At 36.8% G+C, this 14,665-nt stretch overlaps 1 protein-coding gene across 3 annotated transcripts in view; it reads right to left on the bottom strand.

Moving 5' to 3' along the window:
* The window catches only part of RANBP17 (RAN binding protein 17), a 159,023-nt gene that overhangs the window by 129,110 nt on the left and 15,248 nt on the right, over nt 1–14,665 (bottom strand). For all 3 annotated transcript variants that reach the window (XM_075766417.1, XM_075766415.1, XM_075766414.1), the window contains exons 9-14: nt 14,436–14,555; nt 14,033–14,179; nt 12,737–12,909; nt 9,969–10,162; nt 5,456–5,561; nt 3,616–3,751 (exon numbers count right to left, since the gene is read on the bottom strand). In XM_075766417.1, coding sequence (XP_075622532.1) covers nt 3,616–3,751; nt 5,456–5,561; nt 9,969–10,162; nt 12,737–12,909; nt 14,033–14,179; nt 14,436–14,555 — 876 coding nt within the window. The remainder of the gene's footprint in view (nt 1–3,615; nt 3,752–5,455; nt 5,562–9,968; nt 10,163–12,736; nt 12,910–14,032; nt 14,180–14,435; nt 14,556–14,665) is intronic.

Genomic DNA, 14,665 nt, shown 5'->3' on the forward strand with positions numbered 1-14,665 from the left:
CTAAAACAACTCTTGACATCCTTGATTGTTGTCCCACTCCAATATTCTATTTGCTGAACTAAACCAAAGCACTATCTTCCGCATCTTATTTGTGGTTTTGTACTCTTCCATTTACCTACAGTTTTCTCAAAAGCGTGGTGCCCAAAATTGGACATAGTATTCCAGCTGAGGCCCAGTCAGAACCAAATACTCAGAACTGAGTAAGAAATTCCAGCACCTGACACAGTATTTCTACTACTACATCCACAATTACGTTGCATTTTTCTTGTGTGCAAAACCAGCGTGTACTGTTGAGCTAACCCTGCTTGCAACACTCTCCTCTCCGCAGCATTTTCTGAAATTACGCTGCCTGGTCAGAGATTTCCCATCGGTAGATGTAAGTGGGAATTTTCATTCGTAAGTGTGGTGTTTCACCAGTATTTTAGACTTCCAGGTTATCTCTCCAGCTTATGAAGATCTTTCTGAATTAACACCCTGTCCTTCGTGATCACATTTCCTCCCAGTCTAGTGTCACTTGGAAATATAAATAAATAATGGGATAGTTGTTGATACGTTAAAAATATTGCAAAGGAAAAGTCTCATTCAAAACAGCGATGTTTTCTCTAATAAATAACATGTGTTTGATGTCAGGAATCAGATTTCAATGCAATCTTACACTACTTACAGCAGTGGAACAGCCGCACACTACAGTAATGCTACAGCTACCACAGATAGCAGCTGAGACTACAATTGCAGTAAAGCAGAGCACAGTGCTTTTCCAGCCAACTTATTTTCTACTACCCTGCCAGCATCCAAATCAGCAATATGCCACAAAAAGATGACTCTATGAAGGCTAAGTCATATTAGCATTACAACAAATTATGTATTGATAGAGAAATAGATATTAATATTGCTGTACAGTAGCAAAGAATCCAGTCTAGTGTTCAACAGAAATATAATATATATATTCATTCAAAGATCTATCTGATCCAAAAGACAGTATCTTGATTTATTGTTTTTGTACTGGAAAGGTAATGGTACTAAAAGTATATTACAGTATCAAGGAAGATATCTCCAAAGTTTTGCTATTCTTCCTTAGACAGCAAGTCCCAGTGGACTGTTTAATAAGAATGCATTAATTTACCTAGCCAATTTTCTTTTTCTATAATGAGTTTACTTTTATTATATGCACATACTTAAGAATATGAGTTAATGAACAAAATTTGTCTATTTATATAGAAGACAACTTCTACAATTCCGTTAGACTATTCAGCATTCTCTAACCATTGTCTGGTTTTCTGTATGCAAGCATATGATCAAATAGAGAAATATTCTCCAAAATTATTTCAACATGGCTGAAGCATGCAGAATTGCCATTATCCATTCTGTAAATAAAACAATCCAAGCAATCCTGAATATTTATATAAATGTGTATTAACTTAGTCATTTGATATATGTCTGATTTTTCTGCTTCCAAGTGTGAGCCTTTTTATTGCATATTTGTAGATAGCTGCCAGCAAGATACAGTATCAGAGGATTTACAACTGTGAGGGTAGAATGCCATCTGCTGCTATACTTGCTGCTACAGCAGGATAAAACACAAGAATCATACAAGTGCTGCCTTCTGCCTTTCTCTTCACTGTAAAATGTATACAAACATCTCATTTTGTTTTATTAAAAATTAAGAAAACCACCCAAACTGGGAGCTCAGATGCCTTTCCACACAGCTTTTGTTATAAGATCTGGTAAAATAATGTGATATGGACCACAGGATTCTGCAAATGCAAATGAGAGGCTGTTGTATCAGACCTACTAGAACAAAACGAAAAGAAAGTGTAATTTGACTGCAGGCTAAATTATACCAGTAGATAATGTAGATAAACCATAAAAATAAAGCACACTCTGAAAATGTATTTGCAATGAACTATGGAGTTGCTGGACTGGAGCTAGAATTTAGAAACACCCCTCAAACTGTTAGGCACCATGAAAGCCTTGTAAAATTCCCAGTTTCCCAGCCTGGCTACATACAAGACACCCGTCAGAAGCAAAGGCAGTATACGGAATATATTACCAGTTTGATTCACGTTTACTTATTGGCGTGGGGGGAAAAAACAAAACAATAAACCAAAACAACACAAAACTGTTTTCTTAAATTCATCCTACAGTTTTCCCCCACGTCCTTTTAGTTAAAGTTAATTCCTTCCGTTCAAAGCGTTCTTCAATAAATCAAACAAACATTAGCCAGCTTTTACTCACCAATTAACTATTTCACCTTCCACACACAATGCAATTGCAGTGGCACTCTTACGGTTACTCAAAACACATTGCTGAGCTGGATAAATTCATATGTATTGAATTCTGGTGTAGCGCGCAAACGCTAAAGTTTTACATTTTTTTCTACTGACAACACAGCTCCAGGTGATTAAGTATAAATGTTGCACTTCAGGGTTTTTTGCCCGCTGCTTCACCCACATACAAATGCTTCTTCCAGCTTTCTATAAGGATGGACACAAAAACCTTGGGTATACAAGCTCCTCTAACCATCTGTTATAGTGTACTTATACATTGACAGGGCTCCTCCACACAGTTACACCTCAATTAGTCAGAGGATAACATGAAATCGAAATCCTCAAAATCAGAGAGAAAGAAAAAATTATCTGGGAGTTACAACTACTGTACAGCCATGTTGCCTTTGATTTGCCATCAACAGGAGTTTTGCTAATGAAAATACCAGGAGCATGAGTACATTTTTACCGTGTACCTTGTTACTTAGCATTAGAGCAGTGCACCATATAAAAACAACAAATCAGCTCTGACAATTGAAAGGAACACATTGCTTCCATGAAAAAGTAATTCAGTATAGCGTAAAACTTCATTTTTAATATTAAGTGAGGAACCATTCAATAAAGTTGAAGTACAGTTCAAACCTGAAGGGATAAAAGAATCCTTGAGATTGGGACCGTTCACCAGAAAGCAAGGATAGAGTACTACACAAGTAAAACCAAATCTCAGTCACTGTCACAATTCTTGCTAAAGATTTGCTTGGGGCTCCAACAGAATTCTTTCAGTCTTTCTCAAGATCAATTGATCTCATCTTACTGACATTCTCTTTATAACATCTATATTATGACTGTCCCCTACAGTTAAGGTGAATTAACTGCTGCTTCTTCAAAAATGCATCTTACTTTTCCCTCTTCCCTATTTAAAATGCAGAAAAGCCAAGTAATGTGAGAAATACAGTGGAAACCACATAAATGAGTAACTGTCAAAAGAACAAAACTATTAAAAGAATAAATCTTGTGTACCCAGCTGTGAAATATAACACAATATAGCAGAACCCAGCTAAATGTTTGAAATAAAAAATTGAAATGCAAAGTAACCTAAAATTGTTTAATGAACATAGCTGTTAAAATATTAACTCCTTGCACGCCAAAACTCAAGAGCATACATGGTAGGAAGCCCACTCAGATGAACAACACATTAATAAGTTATCTTTTTATCTCTCCATGTATCTCTTCATTTAGCCACTCGGCCACCAGCTAAGCCCAAGAGCTTTTATGCGTCAGATATATTGGCAGGTCAATTTTTACACAGGCTTTATTATTTCCAATGTTGCAGTTTACAGCAAATATTTACCTTTGAGGTGTGCTGAAGCTGGTCTCCCACATATGTTTTACGGAACTGATCCAAGAACCACAGAATTGCCAGTTCTACTTTTTCATTACTGGACTGTGGTAACTGGGCATCCATCAGAGATATCAGCTGAAAAACTCTTAATGACAGAAAAAAAAACCACTTTCAGGAACAATTCTTAAATTAACTTATATTGTCACAGCTAATTTCTTTAGGAACCCATCAACCATTTTTTGTTTGCCTAAGTTTCTTCACAGACTCATCGACTGGTTTGGGCTAGAAGGGACCTCAAAGCCCATCCAGTCCCACCCCCCTGCCATGGGCAGGGGCACCCTCCACTAGCCTGGGTTGCCCAAAGCCCCATCCAACCTGGCCTTGAACAGTGCCAGGTTTTTTATTTAGATGTTAATTACGTTAACTGACCACTAATAAACATAACCATCAACACAATGCTTTTCTAATTACTTTGTCACTTGAAATTTTCTCAGATATGTATGTTGTAATGTGGTGAGTTTGTAAAATTTTTTTTTTTTCTTTCTTAGACCATCAACTCCATGATGAAAGAAACAAAGAAATGTGAGAAGTATGGGTCTCAAACTGCAAGTGCAAGATAAGAGCTGCCCAAGTTCCCTGGAAATGGAAACTATTAGAAATAAGTTTACATATGCAATATATAATGCACTGTCTGCCTTGCTGCTTCGCACTTCTCTCTCGTCTAAAACATCTGAACAAACATCTATTTTGTGACCTAAATTCTTAGTTGGTATATATATCTCCATACTACCAGGACGGATTTCAAAGAATCAATTTCAACCTATATCAACTAAGAAAACTTAATACCTTTTTTTTTTTTAAAAGGAATATTCCATTATTTAATTTTCCATGTTCTTCTGCTATCTATTCCTTAAAATCTTAATTCTCTAGCAATTCAAAAAATTATTCTCACCTTTTGCCAATTCTGAAATATAGTCACTGGATTAGAAGTCAGTAGCTACCTCATCTGTAAGCCTGTATATTAAAACCTCTCACTTTTAATAAAAACATAGTGGAAGACTACTAACACCATAGAGCCCCAGGGTAGATTAGGAAGGCAAGAAACAAAGGAGAAAATGTAAAGCTTTTTATCCAATTCTACGTTGTATGCCCCTTTTTCATGTGTTAGGTAGTGGATGTAAATAACAGAATCAAATATACATACCTTTTTTTAACATACTTGTGAGTGAAAACAAGGATTAAGGAAATGTCTGCCACATACTTTGTGTTTGCCAGCAGGAATACGTCATTCACAATAATCCTTAGCTCACCCCTTGCCCTAAACTTGCAGAAAGAAGACTCTAGCACACACATTTTTAAATCTAGAGCCTTCTTTTTTATTCCAAGTTCTAGTCTAAAATTGAGTCTGAATTTTCAAAATTGACCAGTAGTTCCTCTGCGTTTCTTCACTTGCAATAATTAATGTAAAGGAAGTAGTGCAAAAAATAATAGCCATAACTCACAACTTAACACCTGTATACAACGCACAAACGAAAACAGGTAGCTCCATGGGCATATCTAAACATTGCTTATAGTAAGAGATATATTTGCCTTTAATCCTCTTCCCTTCCTCTGAAACAGAGTTTTGAAATGATAGCCTTAATGACTCCTTCACTGCTCAGGATGATGAATTGGGAAAGATCAAAGCCAGTGGAACAGTCTCAAGCCACAGAAAGTCAGTACAGTAACTTGAGCACCCACCATCCAAGAACTGGACAAAAATTGAGACATTTAAATTCAAAATATCTGCTGATACTAAACATCATTTAAAAAAAATCAAAATAAAGAATTCAAAATAAGCAATACTTACCGACAGGATAATTCTCCATCCATGGCATCATGTTCATCAGTACTAGTGTATGTTAAACGTCCTCCCACAAAAGTACCCACAAAATAGACAAGCCATGCCAGACGTCCTAACATTAAAAGGAAAGAAGAAGAGTTAAGGATTACAAATCTTTATGCTAGTACAATACACTTCCAGAAGGTATCAGCAGTTCTGTAAGGCATAAGACTGTGGAACGCTGTCAAGAGAATGGTTAGGTTTCTCCCTCTAACCAGACTTAAAACCTTCCCAGACAAATCAATTAACAAAAAATTCTGAGCAGAACTGACAGATAAACTAGAACGGCCTATTAACCTGGACATCCTTGTAAATAAAACACAAATGAATTAATCTAAAATACAAACTTAGCAAACTCAGCCTGGTATGATTGGATATACAATAATTTAGTATCCTCACTTGCCTGCCACAAGTTACTTCAAGGCATGGTAGAGAGGCATGAGAGAGTTGGGCTTGTTCAGCCTGGAGAAAAGGCAGCTCTGGGGAGATCTCATTGCGGCTTACCAGTACTTGAAGGGGCCTACAGGAAAGCTGGTGAGGGACTGTTTATCAGGGAGTGTAGTGACAGGACAAGGGGTAATGGGTTTAAGCTGAAGGAGGGTCGATTTAGATTAGATGTTAGAAAGAAATTCTTTACTGTTAGAGTGGTGAGGTACTGGAACAGGTTGCCCTGAGAGGTTGTGGAGGCCCCATCCCTGGCAGTGTTCAAGGCCAGGTTGGATGAGGCTTTGGGCAACCTGGGCTAGTGGAGGGTGTCCCTGCCCATGGCAGGAGGGCTGGAACCAGATGATCTTTAAGGTCCCTTCCAACCCAAACCATTCTGTGATTCTATGAAACAATTTTATCTACGGTGGGGCTGTTACATCTACTTATTATAGCATTAGGAAGTGATTGAGACTCACTATAACCTACTTGTTTCGTAATTCTATTTTGAATAAAGAATTCTTTGTAAAACTAAATTACTATCTAAAGTGATTTGCATGTGAGAAAGTATGTGACAAGTCAGGCATATTCTTCCAGAAAAAGAGTTTGTGAACTACCACACAGTTTTGAAAGACTCTGTGAGCTGTTTTGTAAAAGGGTTTGAAAGACAGAGCTCATCCATTTGAAGCCATGCTGTCGTGCCTTCCAATATTCCAGATTATTCAGCTGTCAGTTTCCACTAAAGCACTTACAGAATACACCAAAGTCCTTATCAAGTAAAGTACAATGTAAGGATCATAATTTCTGTAAAGCTAAAGTTCCATAAATAACTCCCTGAGTTTGTGTAGGCAGTGTATGTTGTACAGACTTTCGAATACTGAAATCCTGCTTTATAAATACAGAACTCTTAAGTCTACAAACACTGAACTCAGGGGAATTTTTTTGCCTTTCTCTGCTGAAAAATCATTGCTACGTTGCAAAACCCTGATTATTTTAATCTCTCTGGCACATTAAGGTGGAATATCTTTAAATTTGACCTACTGATACCTACTCAAGCCACAAAGATTCCTACTTCACCTTTTTAAGCTGTGAATCCAGTAACTAACAGTATCCTCTCTCAGGAAAGATGCAGTATTTTTCCCTAATGTAAGATCAAAACTAAGACCTGAATAACAAAGAAACATGTAGACCTGTTAAAACTCCAGGATACCACCAAAGGTTTCTTCCTCAACTGAAATGCACTGAGACTATAGAACAGTAAAGCTACTTTTAGACTCCATCTTCATTTGGCAAAATATACTTTGTAATAAATTAAAATGGATTGCTTGAAAATAACACCACAGTGAAGACAACTTGAAAGAGTTTCCACATAAGTTAAATCAGGTTACAAACAAGGCTTCTCAGTGAGATATTTACATAAACTAGGAGGTATCTTGCCCTCATTACTAGGATTTTACTAAGTGATGACAACATAACTTACAAGATTGAAGACAAAACCCTGATGAATAAAGTGTCTTCCGAACACATTTTGAAGTTTAACATAAAGGATAAACTACAGATAAATAATGAAGTCACTGTTATGACTGTAAAACAGTATTTTATTTTGGCTGTTTCTAGGTACCTATCAGGACGTGCACAGTAGCTACCAAAAGTCTTGAGGTTTTCTCTCATGTTTGTTTCAAATCTCTGATAAACTAGTCTTCATTTACATAAAATTAAACTTCACTTAATTTCCCTCATGTTTTGCACTGTTGTATTTTGAAAAACCCAGAACTGAGATAGCCCTGAATGCTCTACTTCCTCAGCTCCTTCAACCAGGAATGATTAATAGTTCTGAGGCATTCCAGTACCCTTATGGTCTGAATCGTAAGTAATTCTGTTTCAGTCAGAGGTAGATACTACAGTGTGTTCTACACATAAAAAAAAAAAAAAAGATGCTGAGATCAAATATACATGAAAGATAATGCAGATTATGGAATAACATGCCAATGATTTCAATACAAGTACGGGAAAGCATTCAGGTTCATCTTAACTCTCAGCCTTATTTGTGTGGTGTTTTTTTTTTAAATTTGTAAAACAGCCTGAGATCTGTAACAGAAAACACCCTGTGACAGGGAACAAGCGTTGACTTTTGAGACGAGACAAGATATATGAGGAAGACTTCCAAATACCTTCTTGTACTGTTCTGGAAGGACAGTATCAACTGGTCTACAACCAACATATTTCCCTGTTTCCAGACCTGTGCTTCTTCACAAACATGACATTTCCAAGGAAAACCCGATCAGACACACTAGACATTGCAGTACAACCAGCTGTTAATTTAGGAAACTAAGAGATTGCACCATCATTAGCAAAACACCAAGGAGCTGAAGCGTCTGGGAGAGCAGACATTGCTCAAAGGAATTTAGCATTAACAGCTAGTACAGAATGGCCACTTGAAGATGGCATCAAAAAGCAACTGCAAAGTGGTGCTAGCTCTTTCAAAGAGCAGAGCCATCACTTTGGCCAATAATCTTTTTTTCAAATAAAAACCTATCTTCCTTCTTACAAATTGCAGTAGGTAATTTTTAAGTACGTAGTTATTTTTCTGATGATAGCCCTCTTCTCTTAGCACACCACCAATTAATAGGTATGACTTCTTCTTTCCCTCTTTTATACCTTCACTATTTAAAATTTTCAGCGCATTTGCTTTTGCAATTACTGAGGCAGACAACATCTTTTCTTTTAGAAAATAATTATTGCTGTAATAATCTGTAATTATGGTTTATAACAGCAATAATCCCAAAGAAATCAGTCATTACCATAGATCACAAGTAATCATTAACTACTGTTAATGACCCATTTCTTGGGGATTATTGTTTTAGTAAAGCGTGACTGCATCACTATTGATACAGAGAGCAAGACAGTATAATAAAATGAGATCTTAATATTACATTAACTTATTTTGTAACATTAAAAGCCATTAAACATCTAAATTTAACTATGTATATCTAGGGGATATAACAGTTATTGTTCAATATGAGCACAAATGTTTAGTTTGCAGAAAAGAAACTCAATATTTAAACCACATCAAATGTTTTCTACTGGATAACGGCAATCCCCAGAGCACTGACACTCAAAGACTCCAGCTGATTGTTTCCCTTTGGGCCCCTTGACTGGGGAATGGAGTATAAATTCAGACTGCAGCTGGTCAATGACATCAGGTCGTTAATGAAAGTTCTCCCAAATAAAAGTCAAGAGGTGCATGGAAGAAAGTGTAATTAATAAAAAAAAAGGTAAGTAAAAGGTCTTATATAAATTAGCTGAAAAATGGCTCCTACATAGAAGAAAATCAGCATATTCAAACTGACAACAAAAGAACAGCAAAATAAATCACAAACATTTAATATCATGCAAAGAAACAGCAGTATTATGCAGTAACCTGTCTCACCTTTTCAAAACAACACCATTTATCCATGTAAAGATGCAACAGCCATAAGATAACTATATTAGGAAAGAGCCAGTAGTTATAAAGACAATTTAAGTGAGACACAGAAAGGACCAAAACAGGTATATGAAAAAAAAAAGTACTTATATTTTTACAACTTACACTACAATAAATGAGTTTCTTGAAAATTAGGTGATTCATCTTAACAGAGCTGTATAAAATAAATTAAGGTTTTTAATGTTACATTAATTTTTACAGACAGATAAATAAAAAAAGAACGAAAGTGAACATCTTCATTTTCAAAAAATGTTCATCAAGTTATGGCTGGTTCCCATGAAGGCACCTGAGGCACCGAAATGTTGATTTTCAGAAATTAAAAGTTTTTACAGCTCTGAAGCCTATATTCTAAAGATGTACCAAGATGTTAAAACAAACACATCAACTGCCAATGGACCCTATTCAATACAAAGACAACTAGTGAAAGTGTGGTGCAAGGCGACTCAGATCGTTAATTCCTAGTGTGAGAAAAGGTCTAAGTAGATCTGCCATAAGATCACCATTCTTTTTCATATGCAAGTATATGATTATTGGCACATAAAACACAGTCTAAAAATTAAATTAAATACTAACCTTCCTGAACTGTGATTTCTAATGGATTCCTACTAGAAGAGTGCAATAGTTTTTGGTAGTTTTGTGCATTTTGGTCAAACACCTGTACAAGAAGTGTACAGGTCTTTTCGTATTCACACCTGCTAACTGTGCACAGTTGCTCCAGCTGCTGAAAAACTGTAGCTGTATCATCCAGTGGATCTTCTAAGCCATCTCTGGAATAGAGATAAAAAGTAACCATTTAGCCACTATTGCTTAAAAAAGCTGATGCTGTTTTCCCATCCAGATCTTGAAGCACTGTCACTGAACTGCTGAACTACAAAAGCCTTAGCAGCTGGTGAATACAACAGACAGACATAAGATCTCATTTTATTTACAGACATACCCATACACATCCACACAAACACAGAACAGTATTCTATTTGTGCCTTCCTCGTAACACATATTTTAAAAAGCAAAGAGAGGACATGAGGTTGGCAGTATGAACACAGAAAAGTAAATCCTGAAGAGCTAAGGTCCAATATATGCCTGAAGAGAATATTATCAAGCAGCATCTTTCTCAGAGGATGATGGGAGGAAAGAATGGAACACTTCGTAGAAATGGATTTTGCATATTCATCAAATTAAGCACAAGACCATGATACCAAAGCCAACAAGTAAGCTTTGGTAAAATCCCATACAACTGCTTTATAAATCTTCATTTTATCCTGCTGTAAATAAACTGTGACCCTATGGAATGCCTACAACAAAGAGATCAATAGCTCTTGCCATAAAGTGTAACTATACTCATTACACAAATCACACAGGAAAGGTTTATTCACCAGAAGGTTACCCTTTTGCTGCACAGGCAACAAACAATCTACAGGTAAAGATAAAATCCAAACTGTTAACAAAGCTAACAGTGCTAACATCCAAACTTTGAAAGATACACAGGAGCTGAAAATCCTGATGTTCAAGATGGGCTGAACTAGAACTCTTCTCAGATATTTACAAATATTTGAACTAAAAGTTCTCCTTCTAGTTTGTAGAAGCATCCTCTTGTAGGCCCTTTGTAGAAGAAGCATTAGTTTCTTACTCACCCTTATTCAAAAGGGAGAACAGCTATTCAATACCCCAAAAGAGCAAAAGTGACTTTCCTGTCATTGTTCCAAGTTACTTCTTTCCCCGTCTGAAGGACCAGCTGGAGAGCTCCTGAAGAGGGTGATGTTATCAACTATAGCGGTTTGTAAGGAAATATGGTCATTCCAGAAAACAGGATTTGTTTGCAAAGATATCAGTTAATCTCCTTGGAGCAAACAGAAGAAGACTTATCAAATCAGCTCCCAGGCATACCATATTTCTGAAGAATGTTCTGGTCGTTTGATATTAAAGTCTACATTTGATTTTGCTGTCTACAGAAATACCACAACTGAGGATCTTCATCACATAAGAGAATACAACAATACCACAGTGGTATACAAATCACATAGAGCTAGGAAGGGATACACGCCCACAGCATTACCAATGCTGTCTAAAGAATGATACATACTGGTAGAAGATCAGTACTTCCCTCATCTTCTCCCTGTTGGCTTTTCTCACAGATTAGAAAGCCTACTCCTCTACAACATAACAAGGACATCCAGAAGAATCTCTCATCAGTGCCAAAGCAGCCAAATTTTCCCTGCTGATGGTGATCCTAACGAAGACAACAGCACATTTCAGTGGAGCTGGTCATGTCAGACGGTTTGATCCAGAAGCTCAGCCCTATTCAGTGCTTCAGGTCTGGAAGCTGATATAGAATGTACCACTCAGTAGAACAGAAAGCTGAGACATGAAGGTTCAACCCTGAGATTCCATTACACAAAAGCTGAACAGAGAAGATAACTTAAAAATGCCAGAAGAAGTGCAGGCTGGCTGAGAGAAGGCCCAGGAAATCTGACTGCACCTGCGATCAGCTGCTTGTCCTTCCCTGTCCTAGCACTGGAACACTGGAAGCTCCCGTGGGTACTGTTAATTCTTGTTCCTCAGACAAAGACACACGATTCTGAACCATTAGGAAGTCAGCCTTTCACATACCTATGATGATAACATAAGGCAAGTAACACCAACTAAAGCTTAGTCACTAAAAAGTAAGATCACAGATGATATCATTTGCAGACATGAGATTTTGGCTAAGCTGAGACGAAAGGACAACAATGGCGAAGCTGAATGCAGTTCCTCACACAAACTGAACAAGTGATGTAAAACTGAAAAGGAAAACCAGATGTAGCTTGTTCTGCAGTCCCAATTCATAAAAGCCCCTGGAGAAAATAAATCCTTGCAACAATCTAAACACTTATAGTGTGGACTATAAGGTCATTTACTCAAACTATTAAAAAGGAGATTGGAACTAAAATTTTTAAATGGCCAATTTCAACCTTGCCACTCTCTAGCTTGTTCTATTCAGTCTCACCCTTTCTTGTGAGTGGGGTTACTCTACCCTCCCTAGCCCTAGAAAGTGACTCACCCAGAAAACATGTCACAGCTGAACAAAACAGTTACTTTAGATAGTCTTACAAAAAGGGGGGTGGGAATAGGCTTTTTTCAAAACACAAAGGCCCATGAGAGGAAAAACAACAAGAATTTACATTTGATTTTGGCCTGGATTTAATAAGCAAAAGGAGTACAATGACATCAGTCAATTAAGGTAATCTAAAGAAATCGCCATGTTAATCAGAACCAGCGTAAACATAACCAAAATATAATATGCCAACAAATCAGAAAATTAAACATTCCGTATTACAGTTTTAAAGTTGCAATTACAAGTTTACCTTATAACTACAGGAACACATTCCAGTCTAGAAGTAATATAAGCTTTTGTTATCTCAGGTGCATATGTATCTAAGAGGTGGGGTTCTGCCGTTTTCACAAAAGGTACAGATGCTACCATTCTTTGCCACAGAGTTAGCAAATAATGAACACTATTTGGAGCGAACTCCCAGTGCTATAAGAAAACAAAACATACTTCTGTTAAAGCATCCCAGTGTGAAATTTTAGTTGCGAAACATGATGCTTTTATCTTAAGTAGTCTTACTCATTCACATAACTACTGAAGGACCCAGTCAGAACTGAGACATACTATGGCACACATTATAAAGTAGATCAGGAATTACTTGTAGGCACTCTCGCCTTCTCCAGGTGAAATCCATGATTCAGAGCGAGGCCTGGATTCTTCACAGTGCATGGTGAGATTTAAGTGCTATAAAAGGACTATTCAAAAACCCTAAATGTGGAGTGGGAAACTGTCTAGAGCCACCTAATAGGAAATGTGAAGAACAGAAAAACATCTCAACTTTCTTTTGTCTTCCAAGCTTATGGAGCTGCCATTGGCAACTCAGGAATTCAAAGGTCAAAACCTTCTCCTAAAGGTCACAATCTTCAGTTGTTATTCTGAAGACCAGAGACAGACTCTGGAGGAAATGCTAAAATAACAATTGTATTACTCAAACAGTGTACATGCCTTTATCTTGGTGTGTTTCAAAAAAGAAATCTATAAAAATTTTAATAGGGAGAATCTTGAACCTGTGACCTGCGTCCTCCTCATACAGATGTGGGTCCCTCAAAAATTTAGACATTATTCCATGTAGTTTCTGAATCCAGCTCATATGGGAACTTTGCACCCAGCATACAGGCAACTGTGTGTATGTATACATATATATACACATATATGAACAAAAGCAGAACTCGACCCTAGTCAGTGCAGGCACTTCAAAATGTACATGGGAGCACAGGTGTAAGTATTTTAGGGTTGGATAAAGGGTTCAGTGTGTTGGATTTTTTTTTTTTTTGAGGGTGAGGACTAAGGCTGGAGGATTAACATCCATCTATCTCCTGCTTCAGTTGTCATTTTTTTCTATAAATCTGTTCCCATTACAAAACTTCATAGGAAGAGTGGGAACTAGTTCTAGAGAATTCAGAAATCTGAGTTACATCACTAACAAAATTTATTTTTACGTGAAGACAAGCCTCACCACCTCCTCGAAAAACACCAACACAGAGAACTGGGATCAGTCCTCTTTGTCATTCAAGAGTTGAAGAAAAGAGAATATTTCTGTATATATTCTTACCTGTAGGCTAGTAATAGTAAAATTTGCTATAAGTTGGATGACCTCTGGGTAATCTTTCACCATTACTAGCTCTCCTAGTTGATAGTTTGTCTTTAGCCGAGCCAAAAATCGACAGAATTCATGGTAATTACCTGGATCAGATAAACCCTAAATTTGAAGAAGCAAAGTTTTAAAAGTTAACAGCTTAATCTAATAGCAATTTTATGAGCACTATTGCTAATTGGGTGACAATTTTATTTGCATAGGGGTTTTGCTTTGTTTTGAATAGAAAATCAAAGCAAACAGATGTCTGGCTGGAAGTGGTTTTGATAGATTCAGTAAATTAATGAAGACTGTAACTAGAAAAACAAATCCACAGCTGTTTTAGCATTTCAAATAAATAAAATAAAAAAGAAAAAGATACCTGTGGATTTTCAAGTATTTGTTTCACTCCTTTGATTAGATTACCAAGATATTTGGCACGTTCTGGGTTGCTGAATAAAGATCTCCTTGTAGAAGCAAACTGAACTAAACAAGAAAGTGCCTGAAGAATAAAAAAATTACTGTAAGATTAAAAAAAAAAATTAAGCTTTCAGAATAATCATCTCAATGTTTGGAGCAATCCAAGCTATTGCTGTCTGTAGTACATTCTCT

Source organism: Balearica regulorum, chromosome 14, assembly GCF_011004875.1.
Source record: "Balearica regulorum gibbericeps isolate bBalReg1 chromosome 14, bBalReg1.pri, whole genome shotgun sequence".
NCBI classification, from domain to species: domain Eukaryota; kingdom Metazoa; phylum Chordata; class Aves; order Gruiformes; family Gruidae; genus Balearica; species Balearica regulorum.